The 25,273-nt window shown below is 33.8% G+C and overlaps 1 protein-coding gene across 15 annotated transcripts in view; it reads right to left on the bottom strand.

Moving 5' to 3' along the window:
* The window catches only part of APC (APC, WNT signaling pathway regulator), a 115,655-nt gene that overhangs the window by 22,890 nt on the left and 67,492 nt on the right, over window positions 1-25,273 (bottom strand). For all 15 annotated transcript variants that reach the window (XM_023533619.1, XM_023533617.1, XM_023533622.1 and 12 more), the window contains 3 exons: window positions 22,131-22,214; window positions 12,553-12,657; window positions 1,877-1,975 (listed from right to left, as the gene is read on the bottom strand). In XM_023533619.1, coding sequence (XP_023389387.1) covers window positions 1,877-1,975; window positions 12,553-12,657; window positions 22,131-22,214 — 288 coding nt within the window. The remainder of the gene's footprint in view (window positions 1-1,876; window positions 1,976-12,552; window positions 12,658-22,130; window positions 22,215-25,273) is intronic.

Below are 25,273 nucleotides of genomic sequence, written 5' to 3'. Positions count from 1 at the left end.
AAGCAGTTGTTAAGCAATAATTACTCTCTGAAAATAAAGTCTAAGGATTTACTTAGAAGCAGATTAGAACCAGAAAACAGTACCCTGTTCTAGACTGTGATCAGCCTCATTTAAAAACTCAAGGTTATTCCATAAAAGTAGGGGCTATTCTATAAAGAATGTGTCATGTCTATAAATCAGTGGTTCTTAATCACGGGGCAGTGTTGACCCTTGCTCTGCACTTTTGGCAGTGCCTTCGAGATCTTTCTGGTCGTCACAACTGTGGGAGGAAGTGCTATGGGCATCTATCTGATGGGCACAGACCGGGGATGCTATCCAGCCAAAAGTGCTGAGGCTGAGAAACTCTACTCTAAATGTGTAAACACACACCACTGTTAGATTTAAAAGTTTTAGGAAGGCAGTTTAGAATTGTGGATAAACGGACTTTCAAATTCTGGCTCCACCACTTATGAGCGAGCTGTGTGACGCTACCAAGTTATTTAATAAGATTTCTCTGAGCCTGTTCTCTCAGTTGTAAAATGAAGGGGTTTACCTAATAGGGTTCTCTCTATGAAGATTAAATAATACATTTGCAGGGTAGTTGGATTAAAAAATGTAGTAAGGTCTTATGCATAAATCACTTCAAAGGAAACAGGTATTCTAGCTGCCAGTTTTCACACAATAATAAAGTTGAATGTTATTCTTGATAGTAAAAACTATGTATTGATGTTGGATAGATCTGGGGTTGAATTTTAATTTAATTACATAAGAGCTGCCTGATTCTTTTTTTGTATCGGTTTTCTCATTTAAAAAAAAAAAGGAACAAGGAGAGTTTGGTTTTTGAGAAGATCAGAGATAATATACATAAACTCCCCGCAGAGTTACTGGAATACCAAAGGTTCTAAGTAGTAACTATTGTGAGGTATTAAAAGGCTTAAATCCCATATTACCAATCTCATGGATTACTCTAAAGTTCATTCCCTAAATCAACATTAGTTATCTCGGTAATGCTTTTCCTAAGAGCTATGATATTATTAAAGAAAGAGCATATAAAGTATGCTATGAAAACAATTAATGGAATTGTTTAGATTTAATAGAAAATATATTGTTTAGTAATATTAGAATTTCATCTTTTCCAACATAATATTAAAGTCTCTGGCTTTAAAACAATAATAAAACAATTGTTTTCTTTTCAAATATACTATTCTCTCTCTTTTTTTTTTTTTGCTAACATCTGAGAGACCCTAAGAAAGCTGATTTATCAGCAATGGATAACGTTCAATTACAATAATATTTCTATCTACTTAAATATTTATTAAACACTTGTTATGTGCAGGCTCTGTGTTAGATGCAACAAAAGATACATAAAAACAGTCCCTTTTCTCCAAGAGAGTTTCATGTGAACTGCAGTGATCTGAAGAAGGCAGACAGACTGCATGGAGAAGTAAGAGGACCCTGGGAATCAGAAAATGTTTTGTAAACAAGTCAAGTCTGAGAAGAGTTCTGAAGGCGGCTAGGGTTTTGATACTCATTTTGCAGTGGGGTAGAAAGTGGAGGTGTGTGCCACTGCAGGCAAGGTATAGAGGCAGAAAAGTCATGGGGTACAGTACTCAGGAAGTAGCAAGTAAGCCAATGTGGCTGGAGCTTAGGATATCTGCAGAGAAGTGGATAATAAGCTGAAAAAAAAAAAACCTAGTTAATTTGGGACCTTTTACAATCCTCATTTTCCCTTTGTACTTCTCTGTATAAAAAATGTCGCTTCTTTCAGAGACTGTGATGATGGAATCAGAATTCTCCACTAGTTAAATTTAAAAGATGAAGAATGTTTTTAGCAACTTATCTAGCGAATATTAGAAAAGTACTTGTGATTTTAGTGATCAGGTTTATAATCTGTTACCTTGGTTCCCAGATGACTTGTCAGCCTTCGAGGAGCAGAGTGTGTGCTACTAGAACTCAAAACACTGGCTGTTTCATGATCCATCCGTGCAGTGGAACCCTAGAAATTACACGAATTATAGATTAGTGTAACTTAGAATATAGATTAAATATAGCTAACTTCATGTTAAGGTACTCTTTCAGGTAAACAGTTAAATATACTATTAAAAGTGTGAACATTTTAACTGCTCAAAATGAACTTAAGTAAATTTTAGAGAAAAACTGAAGAAAATGGGATTTGTTGCAAAAGACAGTTAAACTACAGTATGGAAGTAAACAAACACCGAAGAAAGTCTAAGAGTAATATTTTTTCACAGATCCAAAGACATGCAAGTACATTTAGTTAAATAAGAACTGATTGATAGCAAACTCCAGAGAAGACTGTTTGAAACTTCTGTTGGTGAAAGACAAAAAAATAAAAAATTGCAGTGTGGTATGATAAACACTACAGTAGAAGAATGTATAAAATACTGAAGAACACAGGAATAAACAACTAGCTGCTTAGGAACTATTAAAGGCTGCATAAAATAAGTAACATTTAATATAGGCCTTGAATTTGGGGTAGGAGACTGATGGAAGAGGCTGTGTAAAGGAATAAATATGGAGAGCAAGGAGTGTTCCAGTTTAATGTGGATAGAAAAACAAGGTGCATAGTGGGAGATAAAGGTTAGAATAAATTATCAAGTATCTCGCGTGTCATTTTAAAGATGCTGCTTTCAAGCTGTGGATGTTGCAGGGCCACTAGACTTTACGCAGGAGAATGGCACGAGAATTATGCCTTAAAAAGTATGGAGGATAGGATGGAAAGGATTACAAGTGGGAAATCAGGAACAGGGTATTTTCAATAGTTGAGCAGTTCTGAGGGAACAAAGTAAGGAATAACAGAGAAACGGTGATGTCCTATATTTAGGGGATAAAATCAATTGGCTTGCTAACTGATTGGATGTGAATAGGAGATGCTGGGCATCAAGGACAACTTGAAGTGCTGAGCTTGGATACATGGGTAGGTAATGGTGCTATTAATGGATACAGGAAACCCAGGAAGAGATCATGGCTTTCAGTGGGGGAACTGAGCTCACTTCTGAATATACTGATATCCAGGAAGAATGCTTAATGGGCATCTAAAAACATAAGATGCAACTCTGGACAGGATTACAGGCTATAGATAAATATCTGGGACCTATCAAATGTAGTCCATAGCTAAAGCCATCCCTTAATGATTAGGAATAGTTATAAAACTAGAATTCAATTAGAAAGCAGTATTGGCAAGTATTTTGTTGTTCTCAACCTTTCAAAAGGAAAAGCTAGAACATAAGCTCTTTGAGGGCAAAAAGTTCATTCTGTTCACTGCTGTATTCCTACTATCAAGGGTAGTCCTAAGCTCATATAGTAGGTATCCACAAAATATTTGTTGAATTATGAATAAATGTGGAACTAGTAGCAAAATTCAATAGGACAGGGGACACCATTGCTGGTTCTAATTGTCTTTCAGGTCTAATTTGTCTAATTGCAGAAGGTGGGTTAGCAAAGAGAAAACCATGATGGGAACAATAGGTTTTGAAGATTGGGAGTTGGTATCTCCTACTCTGGAGGATAAAAGGGGTTGGAATGAGTTATTATCTCTGAATGTACCCCATTTCTCTAAATGCTGGAATCAATAGACCTTGTAATTTCCTTTTTTGCATAAAGTTCACTTTTGATGACACATTAAAAACTTCCTTGTTAGCCAGCAATCTTAACAGTTCATCTGCTAACTTCTACTGGTAGACAGCACAGAAGATTGTTAACAAGCATTCCTAAGTAATTAGTTAGCATTCTAATTGTATATAACAACTACTCATACAGAGATGTCTAAATTTGTTATAAAAAGTCTTAGAATGGGTAACTATAAAGCTCATTTTTAAAAGGGCTGCTTAGAACTTTCATAGAGGTCACATTATAGGCCAAGGTTAGGTTTTTCTGACTATCTTACAAAAGCATATTTTAGACAATTATTCAAAATAACATTTTTAAGAAAAAATTACATTTATAAATAAAATTACATATATAAATAAAATGTATAAAAACTTACAAAAAAATTTTAAATAGTAAATGTAAAATTCATTAAACTGTATACTTAAAATGGGTACATTTTATTCTATGATACTCTTTCCTCGAAGAATTTGATTTTAAGAAGTAGTAATTGGAAAGGTCTTTTGTCTCCTCACATAAAAGCACGAAGACTCACTTTTTCACACCCACATAGGGGAAATCTAGAATTGGAGTAAGAATACTAATACAGAGTCCCAGAGTGGCTACCCTTTCCAGTCTCTGCTCCCTTTGTGAGTCTGGATGCTTTATGTTGATTAGTTCTCCAGGGATACGTCTCAATTTGGAGCAGCTAGTTAGTACTCCTCAAGACAGGGAGAAGAGGCAGCAGAGAAAGACTCATCCTGTATCTCTTTCCACTGCACCAGCTGCTGGGTGCTCTTACAATGGTCATTCAATTTACATGCAAACACACAACAAGTATTTACTGAGCTTCTGCTACTTTCTAGGTATAGTGCTAGTCACTGAAGACAGTCACTGCATGTAGAGCCTAGACGGGGAGGTCAACATGTAAATACAGAGTGTTAAGTGCTTCAGCAGAGGTTATGGGATCACATAGGAAGGGTACGTATTCAGTCTTGGGAGTATAGGGAGGGCTTCCTAGAAAAAGTGCTACTGACTTTCAACTTGAGCTATGAGGAGGAATTTAGCCAATAACAAGAAGGAGGGAGATTAGTCACAGGGTAATCCAGATGAAGCATAGGTCAGAAAGAACCTGTGTGTATAGGGGAGAGATAAAGAGCTTATTCTGGTTGCAATAAAGAGGACAGATTGAAGGACTAAGACTTGGGGTAAAGAGAATAGTCAGGGGGCTTTAATTTAAATAAATTAGGCAAGGGGCCTGCACTGGTCTACAGTAGAAGGGGAATGACTCCTTATCCTGAAGTAAGCATACCATCTTTGAGGATACCTAAATACTTTTACTGTTTGGGGTATCTAGGTTCTAAGGCAACCCCTAATGAGCCTTGTCTCTAGGTATTCACGCTCTTATGTAATCCTCTCCCTTAGAGGATGGGCTAGATCTAATGAATGGCTTCTAGTGAACAGAGTGCTGAAAAGTTGATAAGAAGTCACTTCTAAGATAATGTTACAAAGACTGTGGCTTTCATCTTGGGCACCCTCTGTTGTTCTCTCTAAGGGAAGCCAGTTACTACACTGCATTGACTTTTGGAGAGGCCCAGGTGGTAAGAAACTGATATCTCTGACAAACAGTCAGTGAGGACGTGAGGCCCACCAATAGCCATATGAGTAAACCTAGAAGCAGATCTTACCCTAGTCAAGCCTTGACATGACTGCAGCACCAGCCAACACCTTGACTGTATCCTTGTGAGAGACCCTCAACTAGAGGCACTCAGCTACAGAAACAAATGTTTATTAAGCTGCTAAAGTTTGTTATTTTAAGCTGCTAAATTTGTTAAGCAGCAATAGATAACTAACAGTGTTTGAAACAAAAGAGAAACCAGGGGTTAAAGATTAAACAAGAGAAAAACTATTTCCACAAAACATGTTCTTGACATTCATCTTAGTGTAGACACCAAATCTTTAAGCTTTAGTCTTAATATCTTCCTATACAGTTCCTTGATTTGGGGGCACTCTCCTCTCTCCTAATATATCTGGCTAGAAATCCAGATACATTTATTATAAAGAAACACCAAAAGAACATTTCCATACCCACATTCCCTGTAAGCCTAGAACTTGGGCCTTGAAGATCTTTGCTAGGCCCCTTTATTATGGCTAGACCTGAGCCAACATCTTCCAGAGAGACCAGAGTCTCTACCCGCAAGAAATAGTAACTTCGTAAGTGTTTCCCGCCCAACTCATGATTAAATTCTTAAGAAACCTGAGTGTGATTAACTCTCTCATAATCTCAAGACCTATTAAATCAGTCATGATGCACATCCTTTGAATTAGCTTTGCTCATTGCCCAAAGATATAGGTACTCTCTGTATCATTCCCGACTCTCAACCTTAAAATACTTCTCACTATTCCCTTTCCTATTTAACCTTCCTTGTGGAATGCAGGTACCATGATTCATATAAATACCTCTACATCCTCAACTTTTCACTTAATGCTGTTTTTATTCTTGGCCTTAATTGAAACCTAGCTCTCATAGGACACCACTTCCCCCTACAGCCCTCTTTTCTACATCCCATGTACTTCAGAGTCAGGAGGTAGCTTAAGTCTATATTTTCCTTACTCTTCAATAACACTTTGAAACCATTACTCCTCCACCTTCCTATGCCAGCCCCAAATCTCCTTGTGTTATAATCACCTTTCCCCTTCTCCAGTGCTATCATCTACTAACCTCCCAATCACTGTCCTCAATCATTAAAATACTTTGGTACAAGGGTCACTGACTTCTTTCCACTTCAATTACTACCATCATTCTGGGTAACGTCAATATCCATGCACATGACCCATTCAAAACCCTGGCCCTTTGGTTTTCTGTTATCATCTTCAATGACATTTTTCTTCTCTACTCCACGTTAGCCATTGACCCTATTCTGGACCATCTCCCATTACCCCTAAATGCACCTTCTCAGAATAATGCATTTATTTATTCTGTTGTAACTCTGATAGCCTATTCATCTAGCAATTTCCTTTAACCTTTCCCAAGAAAGCTTCTTTGAAATGACTGGAATATTCAGTGCGCGGATCTCTCTACATACGCCAGTTTCAATTTCTTATGGTCTATCACATCCACAATTCCCTTGCTAGTTTTTAATAGCTTTGCCACACAGTTATTTCATGCCATCTGCCAGGAAACACTGCAACTGTAGATGAATCCAAATGTCTGTTTTCTCTACACTCTGATATGAACTGCTGAACAGTATTTGAGAACTCTGAGCATGTAAGAAATTCACACAACTCTCCAGCATGTTGCCCATGTAACATTTATGGTCACTAATACACCTGGGTCTTTAGTACTGCGCCTGCGATCCTTGTGTATCCCTAGTTAGCTCTCCTTTCTTTCCTCATAGTGGTTATTTTAGATATATCTTGTTTTGTACAAAATTTTGGCTCTTCTTCCTTCACAACAAATAATTTTACCTTCTACTTTATAGAGAAACAGAAGCCGCCATAACAAACTCCCTCAACTTCTTGCTACCAAACTGATAAAATTACCCATCTCCATATCCTTCTCCTCAGAGGCACCCATTCTCCTACCTAAGGCCCATCCCCTCGTGTGTGCTCTGGATCCTTTCTCTCCCCATTTCTCCTTGTTCATCTGAATCTTCAACCTTTTCCTCTTCTGGCTCCTTCCTATCATCATTCAAATATGTCCGTTTCCTCTATCTTAAAACAGGAACCATCTTCGAACTTTCAAAGCTGTACTCTGCATCAGTTGGAGGCCTTTACTCTCTTGAGCAGTTCGTGTCTAGACTTTTTGAGTTAGCTAAAATTGCTCTCTTCTACTTTTTAACCTTTCATTTAAACCTCAGCTCACTCCATTATGATACGGTGGGGAAGAAAGCCAATGAAACTGCTTTTGCCAGGATCAATAATGAACTTTTCTTTTTTTTTTGAAACCCAGTGGAGATTTTCCTATAAAACAAACAACTTTGGTTCTTCAACAAGTTAATAGCAAGAAAAAAACAGAGACAAAAAAGTAACTATAGTAAAAGAGACTTCAGAAATATATTAACCAATTTCAATGCATGAACTTTATCTGGACCCTGAGTCAAATAAATTATGAAAAATTATGACACTTATGAAACAACTGCAAATTTGAATACTGACTGGATGGATATCTGATGCTATTAAGGAACTATTGTTAGTTTCTGTGGGAGTATAATAATGGCAATATAGTTACCTATTTTAAAAGTGTTCTTATCTTTTGGAAATATGCAGTGAAATAGGAAAGAAATGGTGATGATGATGCCTGGGATCTTCAAAGATAAAAAGGGAAGGCAAAGTATATAGGGTACATGTGGATCACTATATTATATGCCTCTGTATATGTTTGGAATTTTCCACGATAAAGTTTTAAAACACTTATTAACAATGGAAAGGGTTCTCCTACCATTTCTCCTTTTCTCTCTCTTAGTTGAGGTTCATCACTACTTACTGGTTAGCTAACACTAGAGATCTGGTTCTAAACTTTAAATAGAAAAGCTGAGAACCAATTCATAAATGAATTATACACATAGTTATATACTAAGCAATCAGGGATCTGACCTGTGTAATTTACTTTTGGCTTTCCATTTAACTTCCAAGGGAGACTAGTAACAGATCAAGAAACTCTATTTCTAAAAGTAACATCTGTCCTTTGTTCTAACCAACACACATTTATTGTTACCTATTATCTATCAGGGACTGTGGGAGCATAAAAATGGATAAAAATAGACAGAATCCTTTTCCTTCCGAGCTTACAGTCTAGTGGGGGAAATAGATATCAATCAAATAATCACACACATAAATGTAAAACTGCAACTGTCGTAGTCTTCAAAGGAGAAGACCATGCGAGGACAGTCTAAAACAGTGGGATCTGAAGTATTCAAGTCCCTTGAGAAAGTCATGCTTAAGCTCAGACATACATGAACTGATGTTAATTGGGTGAAGTGAGATAAGAACACAATATGGAATAGACACAGATTGTCTACAAGCTGCAGGAAGAGGAAGCCCAGTAAATATGAGGAACTGAAAGGCCAGTATGGCTGAAGTGGTGACAGCAAAGTGTGACATAAAGCTGGTAAGTTAAATAGGAGCCAGATTACATAGGCCATGACAAAGGGTTATTTTATTTTATGAACCAAGGAAGTCAATCAAGGGTTTTACAAAGAGGGCGATTTACTCTTTGTAAAAATCATTTTGGCAGACTGGATGTAGGCAGGAAACCAGGTGAAAGAGGAAGGTGCAAAGAACTTCCACATGGTGGTAAAGAAAGTGCCACCAGAATAGAAGCTTTGGAGGATCTTGCTACTGGGATCTTGAGAAGGTCAAAGAGATTGATTATCATTTTCAATTATTGTCAATGTCTTTTGTCTCTGGAGCAAATAATAAAACAAAACAAACAAACAACCAACCAACCCCTAAGAGGCTGTTATGTGTACAGATCTTATTAAGATAGGTTAAAGGAATCTTGGAGCGACCAAATCACAGCCCCACAGATAAATATCACTCCTCTACATTAGGATCTGGGAGCAGCTATAGTATTGTTTTAAACAGTGACTATAAGTAACCAAATAAATGGTATTAGGAGCATTAATATCATTCAAACACTGATTTGGTGGGAAAGTCTATGACTAATATTGCCAAACATGCTTGTCATGTTTACCACTGAATCCATTGCACTACCAGAATTCATTATTTGAAGAATTAATGAATACTTGCCTCTGATTTACTATTTTTAATAGATCTCATGCTCATTACAAAAAATCCAAATAATACATAAAAGTATAAACAACAAAGTAAAAAGCATGTAAATCTCAACACAGATATACCACTGGTAACATTTTGAAGAACATTCTTCCAGATGTTTCTCTATGCATGTACATGTGTATACACATATGTATGAGAGATCACAAAATACTTGCTTTTTTTAAGAAAAAGTTATTATTTTTCTACGTTAATAACATTTATTAATATTTGACAAGCATTTATTAAGCACTTACTGTCTGCCAGGTATTATGCTAGTTGTTTGGGGTACAATGATGAGCAAGTACAATATAGTTCAGCTTAAAGGACTTTAAAAAAAGGTAGGCAGACAATTAAACCAACAATAAACTATGCTAAATGCTATGAGAAACAGTAGAGAGTACCTGAGAGCACCTTATCTATTCTAGGGAGGTGGGAACAAGGAAAAAGTCCTGGAAGAAGTGCTATTTAAATTGAGAGGAAGGGTGAGTAAAACACATGCGAGTGAACTGAAGCAGAAAAGACTTCAAGGCACAGGGAACATCATGTGGAAGGCATGGACATACTCGAGGATATGAACAAATTGAAGCTGAGGGTGTGGTGAGAAATGTGGGCAAACAGTAATAAGTGCTAGAAGAGCAGGCAACATAAAGAACCTAGATTCTATTCTATGGGAGTGAGTAGCCACAAAAAGTTTAAGCAAATAAGTGATATGATCAGGTTTGCTTTGCAAAGATTACTCTGATTATAAATGAAAAATATACTAGAAAAGGCAAGACCAAAAGCTAAAATAAAAGTAAGATTTCTATATAAACAGACATAATTTATCATTTTGAACATTTGCATGGATGTACCATGTAAGTTCCATGAGGCCACGGATCATCTGTCCTCTTCAAATCTCTATCGCTGGAGTTCAGTACAGTATCTGGCATATAACGTTTATTACTTTAAAAATAACTATTAATAACAACAATAGATGTTACTTTTAATGAGTATCTTCTATATGCCAGGGACTGTTAAGTGCATATTGCATTTAATCCTTATAACTATATCATTTGATTTCATAAAGAGGAAACCTTAAAGCTCAGAGTTGACTCGTCCATGTCTAGTCTCTTAGCTAATTAGTGGGGAAGAGGAATTTAATCCCAGGTCTCCAGACTCCACAGCCACTTAACCAGTTATTCAGTTGACTAACTGATAATTTAACCAATTACTTATTGATTAATGTACATTCAGGTTATTCTATTTTTGCTATTGTAAATAATATTACAATGAATCTCTTCAAACACATCGAGCACTCTTGACTTTCATTAGCATAAAATCTTAGATGCTGCAATAATGAACCACAGGGCACATTATAAATTTAGATACATATTACAAAATTGTTCTTCAGAAACATTGTCCCATTTCATACAAATAAAAACAGTATATGAGAATGCCTGTTAACCATTACTGAGTGTTGCTGATCTTTGTGCCAACCCAGTGGTCTTCCCCAAAAATCTCATTTTGGTTGTAGTTTACATTTATACATCATTAACTAATAAAATCAATCATCTTTTGATATGTTTACAAGTCATTTTTATTTCCGTTTAATTCCTATTCACGTCTTTTGCCCATGTTTTAACGGTCTTTACATAGTTAATTTGTAAATATTCTTTATATATTTTGAATTTTAACTTTTTACTTGTCATAAATATTTATAAATAACGTGACCTTGATTTTTTGTTTGTCCTGTAACTTTGCCATGATTTTATGGCATATATTTTTGAAGTTTTATATTTTTATGTGAAACCTATTGAGTCTTTCTTATATGGTTTGCTGTCTACCTCATGATCATAAAAATTCTAACCACATTTTCTTCTAATCTTTTTATATTTTTAATAGTTTTTATTTTTGACATTAAATCTAATCTGCTTAGAATTAATTCTGATGAAAGAAGTGTGATAAGGATTTAATTACTATTTTTTAAACAGTAAGATTATTGGATAGGTAAGGCTTTGAAGTACATAATAATTGCAATATGACCCAAGGCACTAATGATAAATCTTATCCTAGGAAAACACTTTTTCTGTCAAGATGAAACTTTTCTTTCTATATGTGTAGGAACACATGAACTTCTCAAATAATTCCCTAAACTGACAAAGAAATAACTCAAATGTGCTATTTAAATATAATCTCTTTTGCATTAATTTACCATCTATAACATAAGAGTTTTCTAGTAGGATGCTAACTAGTAGTACTAAAATAAAGTATCTCTTTGTTTTTCCTTAGTAAAATAAATTTCAATACTTAAGTAGGAGACATATTAAGCTTTAAATTTTAATGAACTAATAGAAGCATGTTCTTTTTTAAAAAAATAAATAAATAATGTCATCGAAAGTTACCTATAGACACTAAAGGAATATTTTATATTAAAAGTAGGAAAATTAACTCAAAACCAACTTGAAATTCTGTTTTAAAAAAATCATTTATTTACAGCATACAAATATTCATTGAAAAGATGTGGAGAATACAGGACACCCCAAAGAAAAATGCTGTCAGAGTATGATACATCTAATAAAACTCTAATAGAAAACTGATGGCAGTATAACAATAGTTCTTGTTATAAAACAAAAAATCAAGTTGATTTCCATAATTTTGCTAAAAATGATGTGATAACAGTTAAACATGACTATGCTATGTCTCTTTACTTTTTATGAACATTAGAATCACCTTAGATAAGATTCGGATTTCTAGATTTATGTAATCTTGAATCACAACAGAAAATAAGAACTACAACCAAGTCCTTATGGACATTTTTGAAAAACATAAAAATGTCTTTGCAAAGACTACCTTAGAGAAAGAGCAAACCTATTCAATGCAAGCAATAATAATAACTAGGTCAAATCACACATATAACCAAAATGCAGCTTAGAATTTATTTAAAAAAACAAACTTCTACTCATACTAATCATTTTAGACTAAAACAGAAACACATAATTAGAGTTAAAAAATATACTTAGAAATTCTGAAAGCATTATTGTTAGATGTAATAAAAAAAATGACAGCATTCTGGTACTGAATTCTTCTGCATATAGCCATTCAGGACTAAGAAAACAGACAAGGTTTACAGATCATTCTGAGGACCATCTCACTCCATATTTCTTTTGAAAGATTTAAATAGCTAATTAAAAAAAATAATAATTTATTTACCTGACCATTACCAGAAGTTGCCATGTTGATTTCTGCCACTCCTTGACCTTCATTCTGCCGCTCAGCTTCATGTGAGCCGGCTTCATGCTTGTTCTGAGATGACCTCTGTTAACATGGAGTTTATGTCATTACGTACAAAAATGGTGTGTGCTTCTTAGCTTACAGCTCTTTCCTTTCTTGTTTTAAAGCTTTGAATGTATCAATGATACAAGTTTACAAAGGCATGGAACTGCACTTCAGACTTCATAACCTCCAGCATGGTTGGCAGTCGACTATTTTGGTAAGAGGAAAGTGAAGTGCGTCCCTTGAGCATTAGAGCCGTACAAGACAAAGGATTTTCTGAGACTCACAGAAATACCATCCTCCACCAGCTGTGCTCACATCACTATCAGGAATATAACCCAACTAGAACAAATAACTGTCTTTTCTGCAAGAACACATTATTCTGGCATTTAATGGAGCTGCAAATATAACAGTTAAACTATTACCTAAGCTTATGAATATCTTCTGTATAAGTATATTTATACAAAGAATATATATACATCTTCTGCTAATAAAAGTCATATAAAACCAATAGATAAGCTCTTAGATTCTGATATAAATAAAACTAAAAACCTTTTTTACTGTAACCACCATCTGTTATATGCAATGAAATGACAGATTATATCCAGTAAAAGCAGTCATTTCAAGATAGATTATATCCAGTACAAAGCAGTCACTTTGTAAAAATACCACTGCAGAATCAAAGAAATAAAATAATTTTTCCATTATCTTTTATAGAGACAATTAAAAAAGTGACTGCTCCAGGAAAAATGACACTCTAAAGTAAAAATTATACTTTAAATTTGATATACTAATGAGTAATTCTCTTACAAAATGGCTTCCACTAGAACTTCTTTAAACATCAAGCTTTCCTAGATCATTTAAAATGTGACTTAAAATTAACTTACATGCAACATTTGCATCAATAAACTAGTAAGTATATATGTAGGCTAAAAGTGAGATAGTCCCAATAATTCAGAAATAAAAGAAAAAATAGTACCATCTGAAAATCACACTATAAAATTCGACAAAATCAAGAAAAGTAGAGACATACAAAGTCAATCTAGAGATAAAATGGATCAAAGACCAATTTGGAAGCTAATGTATTAATGTAAGTGTGAGATGATAGTACTTTGCACTAGGGAAGCAGTGATGGGAGATAAAGGAAGTGGAGAGGTAGGTAAATCTGAAGGACTAGGTGACAAATTGAATATGGTGAGTGGAGGAAGATATCTGGTATTAAGAATTATTCCTATGTCCCTTAGCTCACAAAAGTGAATAATGATGGTGTCAATCAATCACAGAGACAGGTAAAACTAAAGGAGGATAAGGTTTTTGTTTTGTTTTGTTTTGGGAAGTAGAGTGGTAAGGAGGGCTTAGAAAGAAATCATTAATTATGTTTTTGATATGTTGGATTTAAAATGCCTTTGAGACATCTAAATGGAGATGCAGAGTGGGCATGTAGATTTAGGGCATCTGGAGCTCAGGGCTAGAAAAATAAATTTGAGAGCCAAGAGTATATAGATGGCAATTAAAGCTCTGAGCACAACTGAGATGAGACAATACACAGAAAAGAGAAATAAGCCTTAAGGAATGCCTATAATAATGTCCACATAAAGGAATGTGAGCCTATAAAGTCCAAAGAGGTGGGAAGAAAGCAAAAAAATACTGTCACAGATACTGAGAATATTTCAAGCAACAGGAAGTATTCAATTTTGTGAAAAATGTCTATTTAATTAATTATATGGAAATCAATGATGATCCATTTTAGTGAAACTATGGGAGCAGAAATTAGATTAGCTTGTGTTAAGAGTGAGTGGTGGCAATAAATGCCAACTTGGAGTCTAGAAACATCTCTGAAGTGGAGATTGGGAAAAGACAATGAGGAAGTAAGTGGACAGATGAAGAAAGACTTTTGTAGGGAGAGGTGGGACTGAGGAAGGTTTATTTTATATTTTAAAGATAAGATTTGAGCCTGTTTAAATGCTAATGGAAAAGTGCCAATAGAAGAGGAAGAAGATAAATATGTGAGAAAAAGAGATGAGTAAAAAGTTGCTAAGAAGGCAAGAGTTGAAAATCAAAGAACAGAAAGAAAGGCAGAATGCTTCCTGGTAGGAATGAGGTAATCCCTATATAGCTATTGTTTTCTCTGTGAAGGATGAGATGGAATTATCAGAGAGAGAGAGATATAAGGGTTGAAATAGTTATTTCTAAAAGCAGGAGAATGGGGGATCCAGAGAAACACAGAAGGCATGCAGGACTGCCAGGTCCATTTGATGATGATGATGATGATGATGATAAATCTGACAAAGTTAAAAAAACAAACAAACTAATATTTATGATGCATTAATCACTTGTCATCTATTAATTTATTTGTCATACCAACTCTGTGAGATAGGTACAACTATTATCCTCAGTTTACAGATGAAGAAAGTGAGATATAGAGAAGATAAGTATCTGGCTTTAGGTCACATACCTAGTAAATGACAAAGCCAGAGCTGGGATCACCACTCAGTCTGGGATCACCACCTAGCTAGCCTAAACTAATTATGTAACATTTACTACCATTATTTTCTTATTTACTGCCTTTATTCTTTCATTGATCCTAGGCTACAGGCCTGCCTGCACTCTTTGATCACTGTCCAAAACTACTGCTAACATTGAAGGTAGAGGCCATTTCTGATTTATATGAAAGAATTGTCCTAACTAGCTTCCCGATTTCTATTGTTGCTGGATAATTTATCCAAAGTGTACAATTCAAAGATTTTTAGTAAATTTACCACTATCACTATAATTGTTTTAGAACATTTTTATCATTCTAGTAAGATCCTTTGTGTTCATTTACAGTTAGTCCTCATTATCACCCAAAGCCCCAGGCAACTACTGATCTACTTTGTCTTTATAAATTTGCCTTTTCTGGACATTTCTTATAAATAGTATTTACCTGTCTGGCTTCTTGTACTTAGCATAATGTTTTTGAGGTTAATCCACATTATAGTATATATCTTCAATTTATTTTTTATTGATAAACAGTATTTCGCTTAAAGATATACCACATTGTTTATTCATTCATCAGTTGATACTTGCATTATTTCTACTTTAGGGCTATTTTGAATAATGTGCCATGAATGTTCAAGTTAAAGTCTTTGTGTAAACATGTTTTCATTTCTCTTGGATAGATACCTAGAAGGGGAACTGGTGAGTCACATGGTAACTCTATGTTTACTACTGAGGAACTGCCAAACTGTCTTCCAAGTGGCTGTATATTTTACAGTCTCGCTAGTACAGTATTTATCCACATCCTTGCTAATGCTTATTACTGTCTTTATGATTCTAGCCATTGTAATGGGTGTCAAGTAGTACCTCATTGCAGTTTTGATTTGTATTTCCCTAACAACTGATGATGTTGAATATATTTTCATGTGCTTATTAGCCATTCCTATCTTTTTTTGGTGAAATGTCTATTCAAATCTTTTGTCCATTTTAAACTGGACTGTCTCTTTACTAACGAGTTTTAAGAGTACTTTGCATAGGATTTTAGTAAATATTTCTCATTAACTATTTTCTAGAGATTTACAGGCCATGTTACAATTTTCCTCACAGCTCCTTAAATAATCTGTTAGAAAGGATACACAAGAAAGTGGTAGTTGGTTGCTTCATATATCCTTTTGTAACTTTTGAGATTTGAATCATGTGTAATAATTATATCCCTTAAATTATGTCCGGCATCTAGACCCTGCATATGAAATAATCTATGAGTGTCGAGCTGTCAGTTTTCTCCATTTTCTAGCTTCTCCCTCTGATGTGCATTAGAAGAATGAGAATAATAGAATAAAGAAACTTCAAACAGCAAAATTTTAAAAAGGGGTTTTGGTTCTTTCTTAAATGTGACATGGCACCTTCTTTTAGTTTATAGTTACTCACTTAACTATTAGACTAAATGTAACAATTTTATGTAACAAGTGATAAAACCACTTTTATAACAAAGGGCAACAAGAAGAGATTAAATCACTATGGTAGATAGTTTCTCAAAATCAATGATATGAGTGAGTTTTGAACAAATATAAAAAACACAAACAAATCCCCAAACTGCAATAAACATAACTATGCTGGAAAATGAGTACTGCTATTAACAAATGACAATTTCTTAGGAATTTTCAGAGGCCAGAAAGTTGATAAAATTTAGAAATATAGGAAAGGAAAATGTTATACTGAGTAAAAGAGTCAGTGTAGTTATATTAGTAGCAAACAAAATAAAAGTTGAGGTGAAGAGGATTAAATGGAAAAGGAGGTATATTTTGTACAAATAAAAGTCAATCAACTAGAAAAAATGTGAATATTGGTTTGGAAATATAAAAACTTGTTAGATATAGCCAAACAGTAATAACTAATAACTAATAATAACTATAACTAAAGAAGCTAAACAAACCACCTCAAAGCAAAACCTCAAAGCGGAGAATACCAAGCAAAAATATAAAATGTAGTGTTGCTCAACAAACACAAAGAGTTGCCTCTTGAAAAATAATTTTAAAAACAGAATGCAGTAAATTTAATCAAGGGAAAAAAAAATAATACAGATAAACTACACTGGAAAGCCAAAGGAGTCACAACAATCAGAATACTGCATACAAAAACGTCAATGAAACGAAATGAGAGCAGAGACAACATTTTTGTTCTGTTTTGTCATTTAAGAGCCAACATTGCAAGATGGACAATTATTCCTTATATTACAAATATTTGGCTTATGATGCCTTAAGACAGGTTAAACTGCTTTTAGGAATATGGCTATTATACTTAAACTGCCTACTTAATAAATACATATTTCCACATATTTCAAATTCAGATGTACTGAAGCCAAAGTTCCTAAGACATTAAAAAAGTCAGGCATGGACAAAAAAATAAAATGAGCTCATAAACTTCTGGACTCTACTCTTTCAAAAATTATACTTTCTACATTAGAAACAGTTGTCTTCCCTGTGTATTGATATGTTGACACTAAATTTTTGGTTTAAAATAGAACTGTTCATTATTTTAGCAAATACTTCTAAAATGGGTACATGGGTGGAAAATATGTGTTGGTGATGATAGGACATGCCAAATTGGTTTTGTATATAAGTTTTTTCCCCTCATTATAAAAGCTGTATGTAGCTACTATGAAGAGAATTCAGAACAAAAGGCCAAAGTAGAAAAACAAATAAGTATTAAAAATGGTTATCTACATATTCAAATTATTTCTCATGTATGTTTATCTTTAAAAAATGGGATCAACGTGTACATATCATTTAGTATATTGTAAACATTTTTAAATATAAATAAATGCTTCATAATGTTTTCACTAATTATGTTAGTGAAAACATTATGAAGCATTTATTCATGTTTAAATAAATGTTCTTGCAGTCCTTCTTTATCCACTTTCCTTTACATTTCATCCTAAAGCCATTTCATTCTACTCTTTGACTCTGCTCCTCTTGCATAAAGACAGGTCTTCCTGTAGTTGACCTTAAGAAGCAAATACTTTCTTGAAAATTTTCCTTGAACCTCCCAGATGCTACTCTCTTTTCCTTATCCTTATTCTGTGATAGTTTACTTAAGACCTTGTTAAGTTTTCTTTTTATTAACCTATAAACAAGGTGAGAAGTGCCTAAATTTAGTGGCTGTCAACAGATAAATTAAGGGATGGTTTGTTAACTTATACTCCCACCCTTCTGTATGGTAATCAAAACCAAATTTTAGATATTTAGTTGCAGGGCTGACAAATATGCAGAGGCCTCAGTAACATTCAGTTTCTAGCAGGCATGGATATATTATATTTGCATTTCACTGAAATAGTACCTTCCTCTTACTCCCACTGCTTGGTCTTGTACTCAGTGATAGAATATTAAATATGACTTTTTCTAGCATGTACTATTTCTAATATTTTTGCTGTCTCTAAGCTCCTTCCAAGTTCTTTACTACATCATTATCAAGACACAATTATTAAGCCAATCTGGATTGTATAGGAAGATAAGTATAAACATCTTCTAAATTATGGCTCTGGCTCTTTAAATGTTTTCTTTTTATTACACTTATGCATTTAAATAGTCCTTAATTCAAAAGGCTTGTGACAATAAACAGTACTCTCTCACATTTGCCTGCCCTGTCCTGTTTCCTGTTCTTTAAAGGCAAACATTTTCATCTACTGCAGAGGATTTTTTTGTGGGGTGGGAGAGACATTTACCTCCCTAGATTTAAATAACTTGCTTGTACTGCAACTGCAATTTTCAGTTTAATGCATCATTTGTTGAGTTTTTATTATGTGAGATGAGGACTGGGTTCTCTTTTACCATTATCAACCCACTCGCAATCCATACCATAAATCCTTCTGCCAGTGCTTTTGTTCATCCTTCCAACAGTGCTTTATACTTAAAATTTTCACTATTTACATAATTTTAACTATTAAATTCTAATCATGGCTGACAGGTGATATACTATGATTATTTTCCTTTACAATTTCTTGCTGTCCATGGTGTTAAATGTTATCATTTTTGTTTTACGTATTTGGTGTCACATATGATATCCATTTCTATCCTACTGTGTGTATTTCCTTTCCTATCAATAAATTAAAAAACATTAAGTATTCTACTGATTTCGTCTTCTTAGATTCATCTCTCCTGGATCTTAATTATTCCAATATGGACTAGTTACTTTATCATTTGTCTTATATTCTTTTTTCATTTTCATTCTGGGGAGTCTTTTATCTCTTTCTTATATTGTATTCCCTATAGCTTGAATCTCAAATCTTCACTTTTCTTGTTTTACACTTTCATTTAAATATATCCTCTAATAGCTTCCAGAAAATGGTACATGAAAAATACGTATTTCTGAGACCTTGCCTACTTGAAAATACATTCTACTTTCAAACTTAATAGGCAATTTGACTAGAGGTAAATTTATAGGCTAGTATGGTATAATAAAAAATATATCTGTTCTTTGTCCCTTCACTCCTGGCACAGAACCTCAAAAACCTGTGCAAATGAAGTGACTCAAGGAGGTACCTAGAGAACTTCAGGATGGGTGCTGGTCACAAGAAAGACCAACCATGTGACTCGAGGGTTGGACCTTTGGGCCAGAACTGGCTTGCAGGGAGAGGAAGGGGCTGAAAATTTAGTTCAATCACATATCCACTTATTTAATCAAGCGTGCCTACATAATGAAACCCCAATAAAAACTCTGGACACTAAAGCTCAGTGGGACTTCCTGGTTGGTGAACCCACTGATGTGCTGGGAGAGTGATGTGTCCGTATTCTATGAGAGAGCATGAAAGCTCTGCATCCTCCATTCCTTACTTTCTCCAGATCTCGCCTTATATGTTTCTTCATTTGGCTGTTCCTGATCTATATCCTTTATAATAAGTCTGTAATTGTAAGTCTAGTATTTTCATTGAGTTGAGTCATTCTAGTTAATTACTGAAAATAATTGGGTTGCGGAAAGCCCCAAATCTTTGCCATTGGGGCAAAAGTATGGGTGACCTGGCATCTGAAATGAGGGCAGTCTTGTAAAGGACTTTGCCTTTAACCTGTAGGGTCTATGCTAACTTTCAATAATTAGTTTTAGAATTGCATTGCACTGTAGCATACCCACTTGGGGTGGAATTTATAGCAAGATGAGCAGAATGCAGGTGGCTTGGGGACACCCAAAACTTGCAGCTGGCTCCTGAAGAGAGAGTAGTCTTGTGAATGATTTTACCCTTAAATGTGAGGTCTACACTAACTCTGGGTGTTTAGTGTCAGAATTGAATTGAATTGTAGGAGACCCAGTGAGGTCAGAGAATTGATGCTGAAACATAGCTGGAAATAACTTTCGTTCAGAAGTTTTAAGAAATTGCTACTCTACTTAGCAGCTTCCAGTGTTGCTATTTAAATCTAAAGACATTATATTCCTGTTTCTTTGTGTGAAATTTCTTTTCCTCTCCTTCTCTAGAAGGTGATAGGATTTTCTCTTTACCCCCAATGAAATGAAATTTCATCATGATGTGCCTAGTCTGGAATTATTTTTGTCTGTGGTGTTGGATACTAGAGAGACCATTTTATTTAGAAAACTATTCCCCTTAGTTCTAGGAAATTTCAATTTATATCTTATGAAGATTTCCTCCTTTTAGTTTCTCCATTCTCTTTCTGGAACTCCTTTTTATCTGGATATCAAACCCTAGATTCTCTGATATTCTCATTTCTATTATCCATTTCATTACCTTTTTGTTCTACCTTCTGAGAAGTTTTTTAACTTTAGACTGAGTTTTTTATTCCTGCTACCACAATTTAATTCCCAAAGATGTTTCTTTTATAATTCTCTGAATGTTCCTTTTGTATACTATTGTTTTTTTTTTCTTTTTGAATGCAGTATCTTTCATCTGAGAATATTAATGTTAGCTTTATTTTTAAAAGTTTTCTTCTTCCTCCATAGTATCTATTTTCATTAAATACTTATTAGGAACTTTCTTAAAATGTCTGGTGATCTTTAGCTGTTCATCCATATTTAAGAGTGAGCTATATTGAAAAAGTTAAGTGAAGGTCTATACCTGAGGGATAATGTTTATCAACTATAGCTATCCTGTAGAGTGGTCCAGCTAGGTCGATTCTTGGGGAATTCTCCAATGTCGTATCTTTAGGTCTTTTTTTCTTGGGTTAGTCACATTTCTTAGAGAATCTGTTTCTAGAAACTTGCCTGTATTATAAGCCTGGATACCAGTGAGGGTTTCGGCATTCAATAAGTAAACATTCACTTAATTTAGTTTTTAGTATGGTACCCCTACCTTGAATTACACTTGGCTTACTACTTTATATCACTATGTGAATAACTCTCTCATCTTTTGCTGGGATGGAACACAGCAGGCACCCAGCAACGCAGAGCTGAAGAGGGGTTCTGGGGGCTCCACCTGGTTCTTAACAAATTTTCAATCATCCTCCTGCTTTTAGGCCCCTTTTTTAATCCTCATATACGGAGGTACGTAATGTAACCAATTCTGGAACTTTTTAGGATACCACAGTATGAAACGAGTTGCTTCATAACTTCCTTCTTGTTGACTTGGGAGTTAACTCTCTACCATATGCTAGCCTAGTACATTTGTCTATCTGCTTTCCAGCTCCCCAAACTTTATTGATGTCACCTCTTCTGGTCTTTGTGTCTTTTTCATTTCATTCTTTTACTGTTATTTTAATGAGGTTTGTGGAGTAAACAAAGAAAAATGTGTATAATCAATTTTTACTATGGATTATATACATAATGCCCAAATTACGTTAGTTCTGATTATATGTAAATTGATAAATGAAGAAAGGTATCTGTATTTATGGCTCTATAAACTTTAATTGCCTACAAGTTACGAAGAAATCAAAGTCAATGTTTTTGATAATTTAATTTTATGAAAAAAATCTTTACAAAGTATCTTAATTTTCTAGAAAAACATTTATATTTCAATGATGCCACATTAATTATACATATTTTCTTTCCTTAGAATAACTACCTATATTTATACCTGTAAACAAGAAAAACAATTTACTAACCTCTGCTTCTGTTGCTTGGGACTGTAAAAGCTGTCGTATTCGAAGTATGTCCTTCTCTATTTGTTGAATTCTGGTTACTCTTCGCTAAAATGAAATAAGCGACTAAATTAGGTCTATTTTTCTTAAAAACACTGGTGTAAATAATTCTACTATGGCTACCACTTAACGGCTAAGGGTTATGTCAAACCATTATTTTATAAGAAGTTAGATATGTATATATATTCACACACTAATGACACTGGGATCAGTTTGAGTTTTTAATATATCTAACTTTACAAATACAAGTCACATATCAAATTGCATGATGCATATAGTATGAAAATTGGTATTTAAAAGTTATTCTCAAAACACATTTTAACAAAGAAAAAATTACACCTGACTTTAATCTTTTATTTTAATCCAGAAGTCAATATAATGTAATGAATTTATACAGAGCATGGTATGTCTGTAAAGGGAAAGAGTATTTGATTTGTTTTAATAAACATCAGGTTTAAACAGTAGCATTAACCTTCCTTAAAGTTATTTGTATTACAAATCAGTAGTACTTTCAGGTTTAGCTTTTCCAAATACCAACTGCAGCTAAACATTACTTTTATTTCCAACACTGGGCTCGCAATGATGGTACAGCTTTTGCTTACCCACTATCCTGATAGTGACCATCAAGTGAACAGGAAACAGTAACTACAGAATGAATAATGTAGAAGAGAAACATGAAAACAGTGCTTTTAGAAAAAGCTAGATTTTGCTTTAATTTTTATAAATACTACTGGAAGTGGGAAAAATCAAATCACTTATATATAAAAACCTTGTCAAGTGGAATTATTTTTAATTAGCTTTATGATCAAATACACAGCTGTTAAAAACAAGTACTGTCAATGTGGTATCATTTTCTGCAATAATTCTATAGTTGGCATCCTACTACTAAGGTAACAAAAACTATATAAGAGTAATTGTTTCAATGGGGGAAAATGTTAGAAGCTAGACTGAGTTGTTTCCAAACTTGTTTTTGATTATGCGCACCGTTAATACAAGATTACTGAGCATGTACACTCCAGTCAATAAATAATAAAAGGACTGTAACAAATAGCTTTAAGTATATACAATTATAAAACTTATATACAAAATTTATCTTTGATCATATCTAGTTTTCCTTAAATACAATGTCTTCCTTATTTTTACCACCATAGTAAAAATGCTCATTACTATTACCCAACGTTATAATAAACACAGAAAAGCTCGAAGAAGTTGTGCTCACACACACACAAAAAATCCTTTCTTCCTTCCTCTCTCTCTCCCTTCCTCTCTTCCTTTGTAACACTGTAACTATGCTGATTCTCTATCATGGTTCTGAAAATAGTGAACTTAAGGTAAATAATATTCTCTAATTAATAAATCTTACCATGTCCATTTACATGATAAAAATATGCTGAATAAGAAATGCCTGTACTGTACTTTTGGTAGCCTTCTAAAGATATTACAAAGATGAATGATTACTTCCACAACCACAAGGTAAATATTTCCTGGCCTGGCTTTACAGAAACAACCAAACTACAGAAAATTACTGGCCTTGTTTTTAACTGGTTTCTCCTTTCTCTATATAACTAGGACTCCTCCACCAATAATGTCCTAAATTAAATATTTTACTATTTGGAGAGTGAAAATAGGAAACGATATCTAATATTCCTCTCCATGATACTACATTTATGTATTGCCAATATGTCACTAAATCCCGAGGTCAAGTCTAAGTCTTGATGTCCACTGAGGTGGATGATATCTCATTTGACAATCCTTGTGCTTGTTTCTCAACAAAAAAATAGAAGAAGCCAGTAGTATTTCTTTTTCTATATGACAAGGTTGAGTATTTATAAAATTATGTTTAATAAAAAATGCTTAACGTTCAGAAACATAGAGCTCGTATGACTTCCGAAAAATAGGTTTTAAAAAATTATAGTAATACAGTTCAATAATTTAGGATAACTCTCGACAAATTAGGACTAGAAAGTAAATGAATTTGAAAAAGTGTATCTATTAAAAATCTCAAGTAAACAACAAACTTAACAGTGAAATTACTGAAGAATTCCCTTAAAGTCAAGACAAGACCAATACCACTGCTTCTTATTCACAGATGTATTAGAGTTCTTACATAATACAAAGAAAAATCAAAATTATGGAAAAGATAAAATTGTTATTATTTGCAAACAATATGACAGTTTATATGGAAAAATTAAAGAAATTCTTAAACTATTGAGACAATCTAATAAAAGAATTCAGGATAATTACTGGATACTTATACTTAAATGTAATTTAGTAATATAATTAAAGAAAATTTCATTCACAATAGCAACAGAAAATATACCTAGGAATAAATCTTAAAAAAAAAAAGATGTATAATAGCTTTATGAAGAATATTATAAAACTACATTGAAGGACATAAAATAAGACAAATGAATAGAGATATAAATTTCATAACAATACATAATATTTACTGAGTGTTTTATCATGTGCCAGATTCTCAGTGCTGTTACAAGTACTAACTCATTTAATCCCACATTTTACAATTAATCATTATCTGTATTTTACCAATGAGAAAAATGAGGCAGAGAGAAGAGTTCATGCAAGATCGCAGTGCTGGTAAGTAAAAGGTTTGGGATTAGAAGCCAGGTCTGGCTCAAGTCTATTCTTTCAACCAAGAAGAGTCAATATTGTAAAAATGTAAGTTCTCCTCAAATTAATCTATAAATTCAGTGTAATTCTGATAAAAAGACCAAAAGGCTTTCTTTGAATTAGACAAGCTGATATGAAATTTCAAATGGAAGAGTAATGAAACAGAATATAACTACACTTTTACAAAGAAAAATAAGGACTCACGCTCCCAGGTACCAAGATTTATAAAACAAGAACAAATAAAATAAATGCGGTATCAGTGCAGGCATAGAGAAACTAAAATAGATAAATGGAACAGAGTCCAGAAATATCTAGAAAATATCAATTTAGCATATGTCAGAGATAGCATTACTAATCAATGGCAAAATAGTGGAGTATCCAATAAATGAGAAATTTAGTTAACAACATAAATATGCATGTATCTGTATGTACGTATATGTGTATACATAATATATATTATATATCAGTAATCACGAGCA

This window comes from Pteropus vampyrus, unplaced genomic scaffold (genome assembly GCF_000151845.1).
Source record: "Pteropus vampyrus isolate Shadow unplaced genomic scaffold, Pvam_2.0 Scaffold106, whole genome shotgun sequence".
In the NCBI taxonomy this organism is placed as follows: Eukaryota; Metazoa; Chordata; class Mammalia; order Chiroptera; family Pteropodidae; genus Pteropus; species Pteropus vampyrus.
This window is presented reverse-complemented; position numbering and strand designations above follow the sequence as displayed.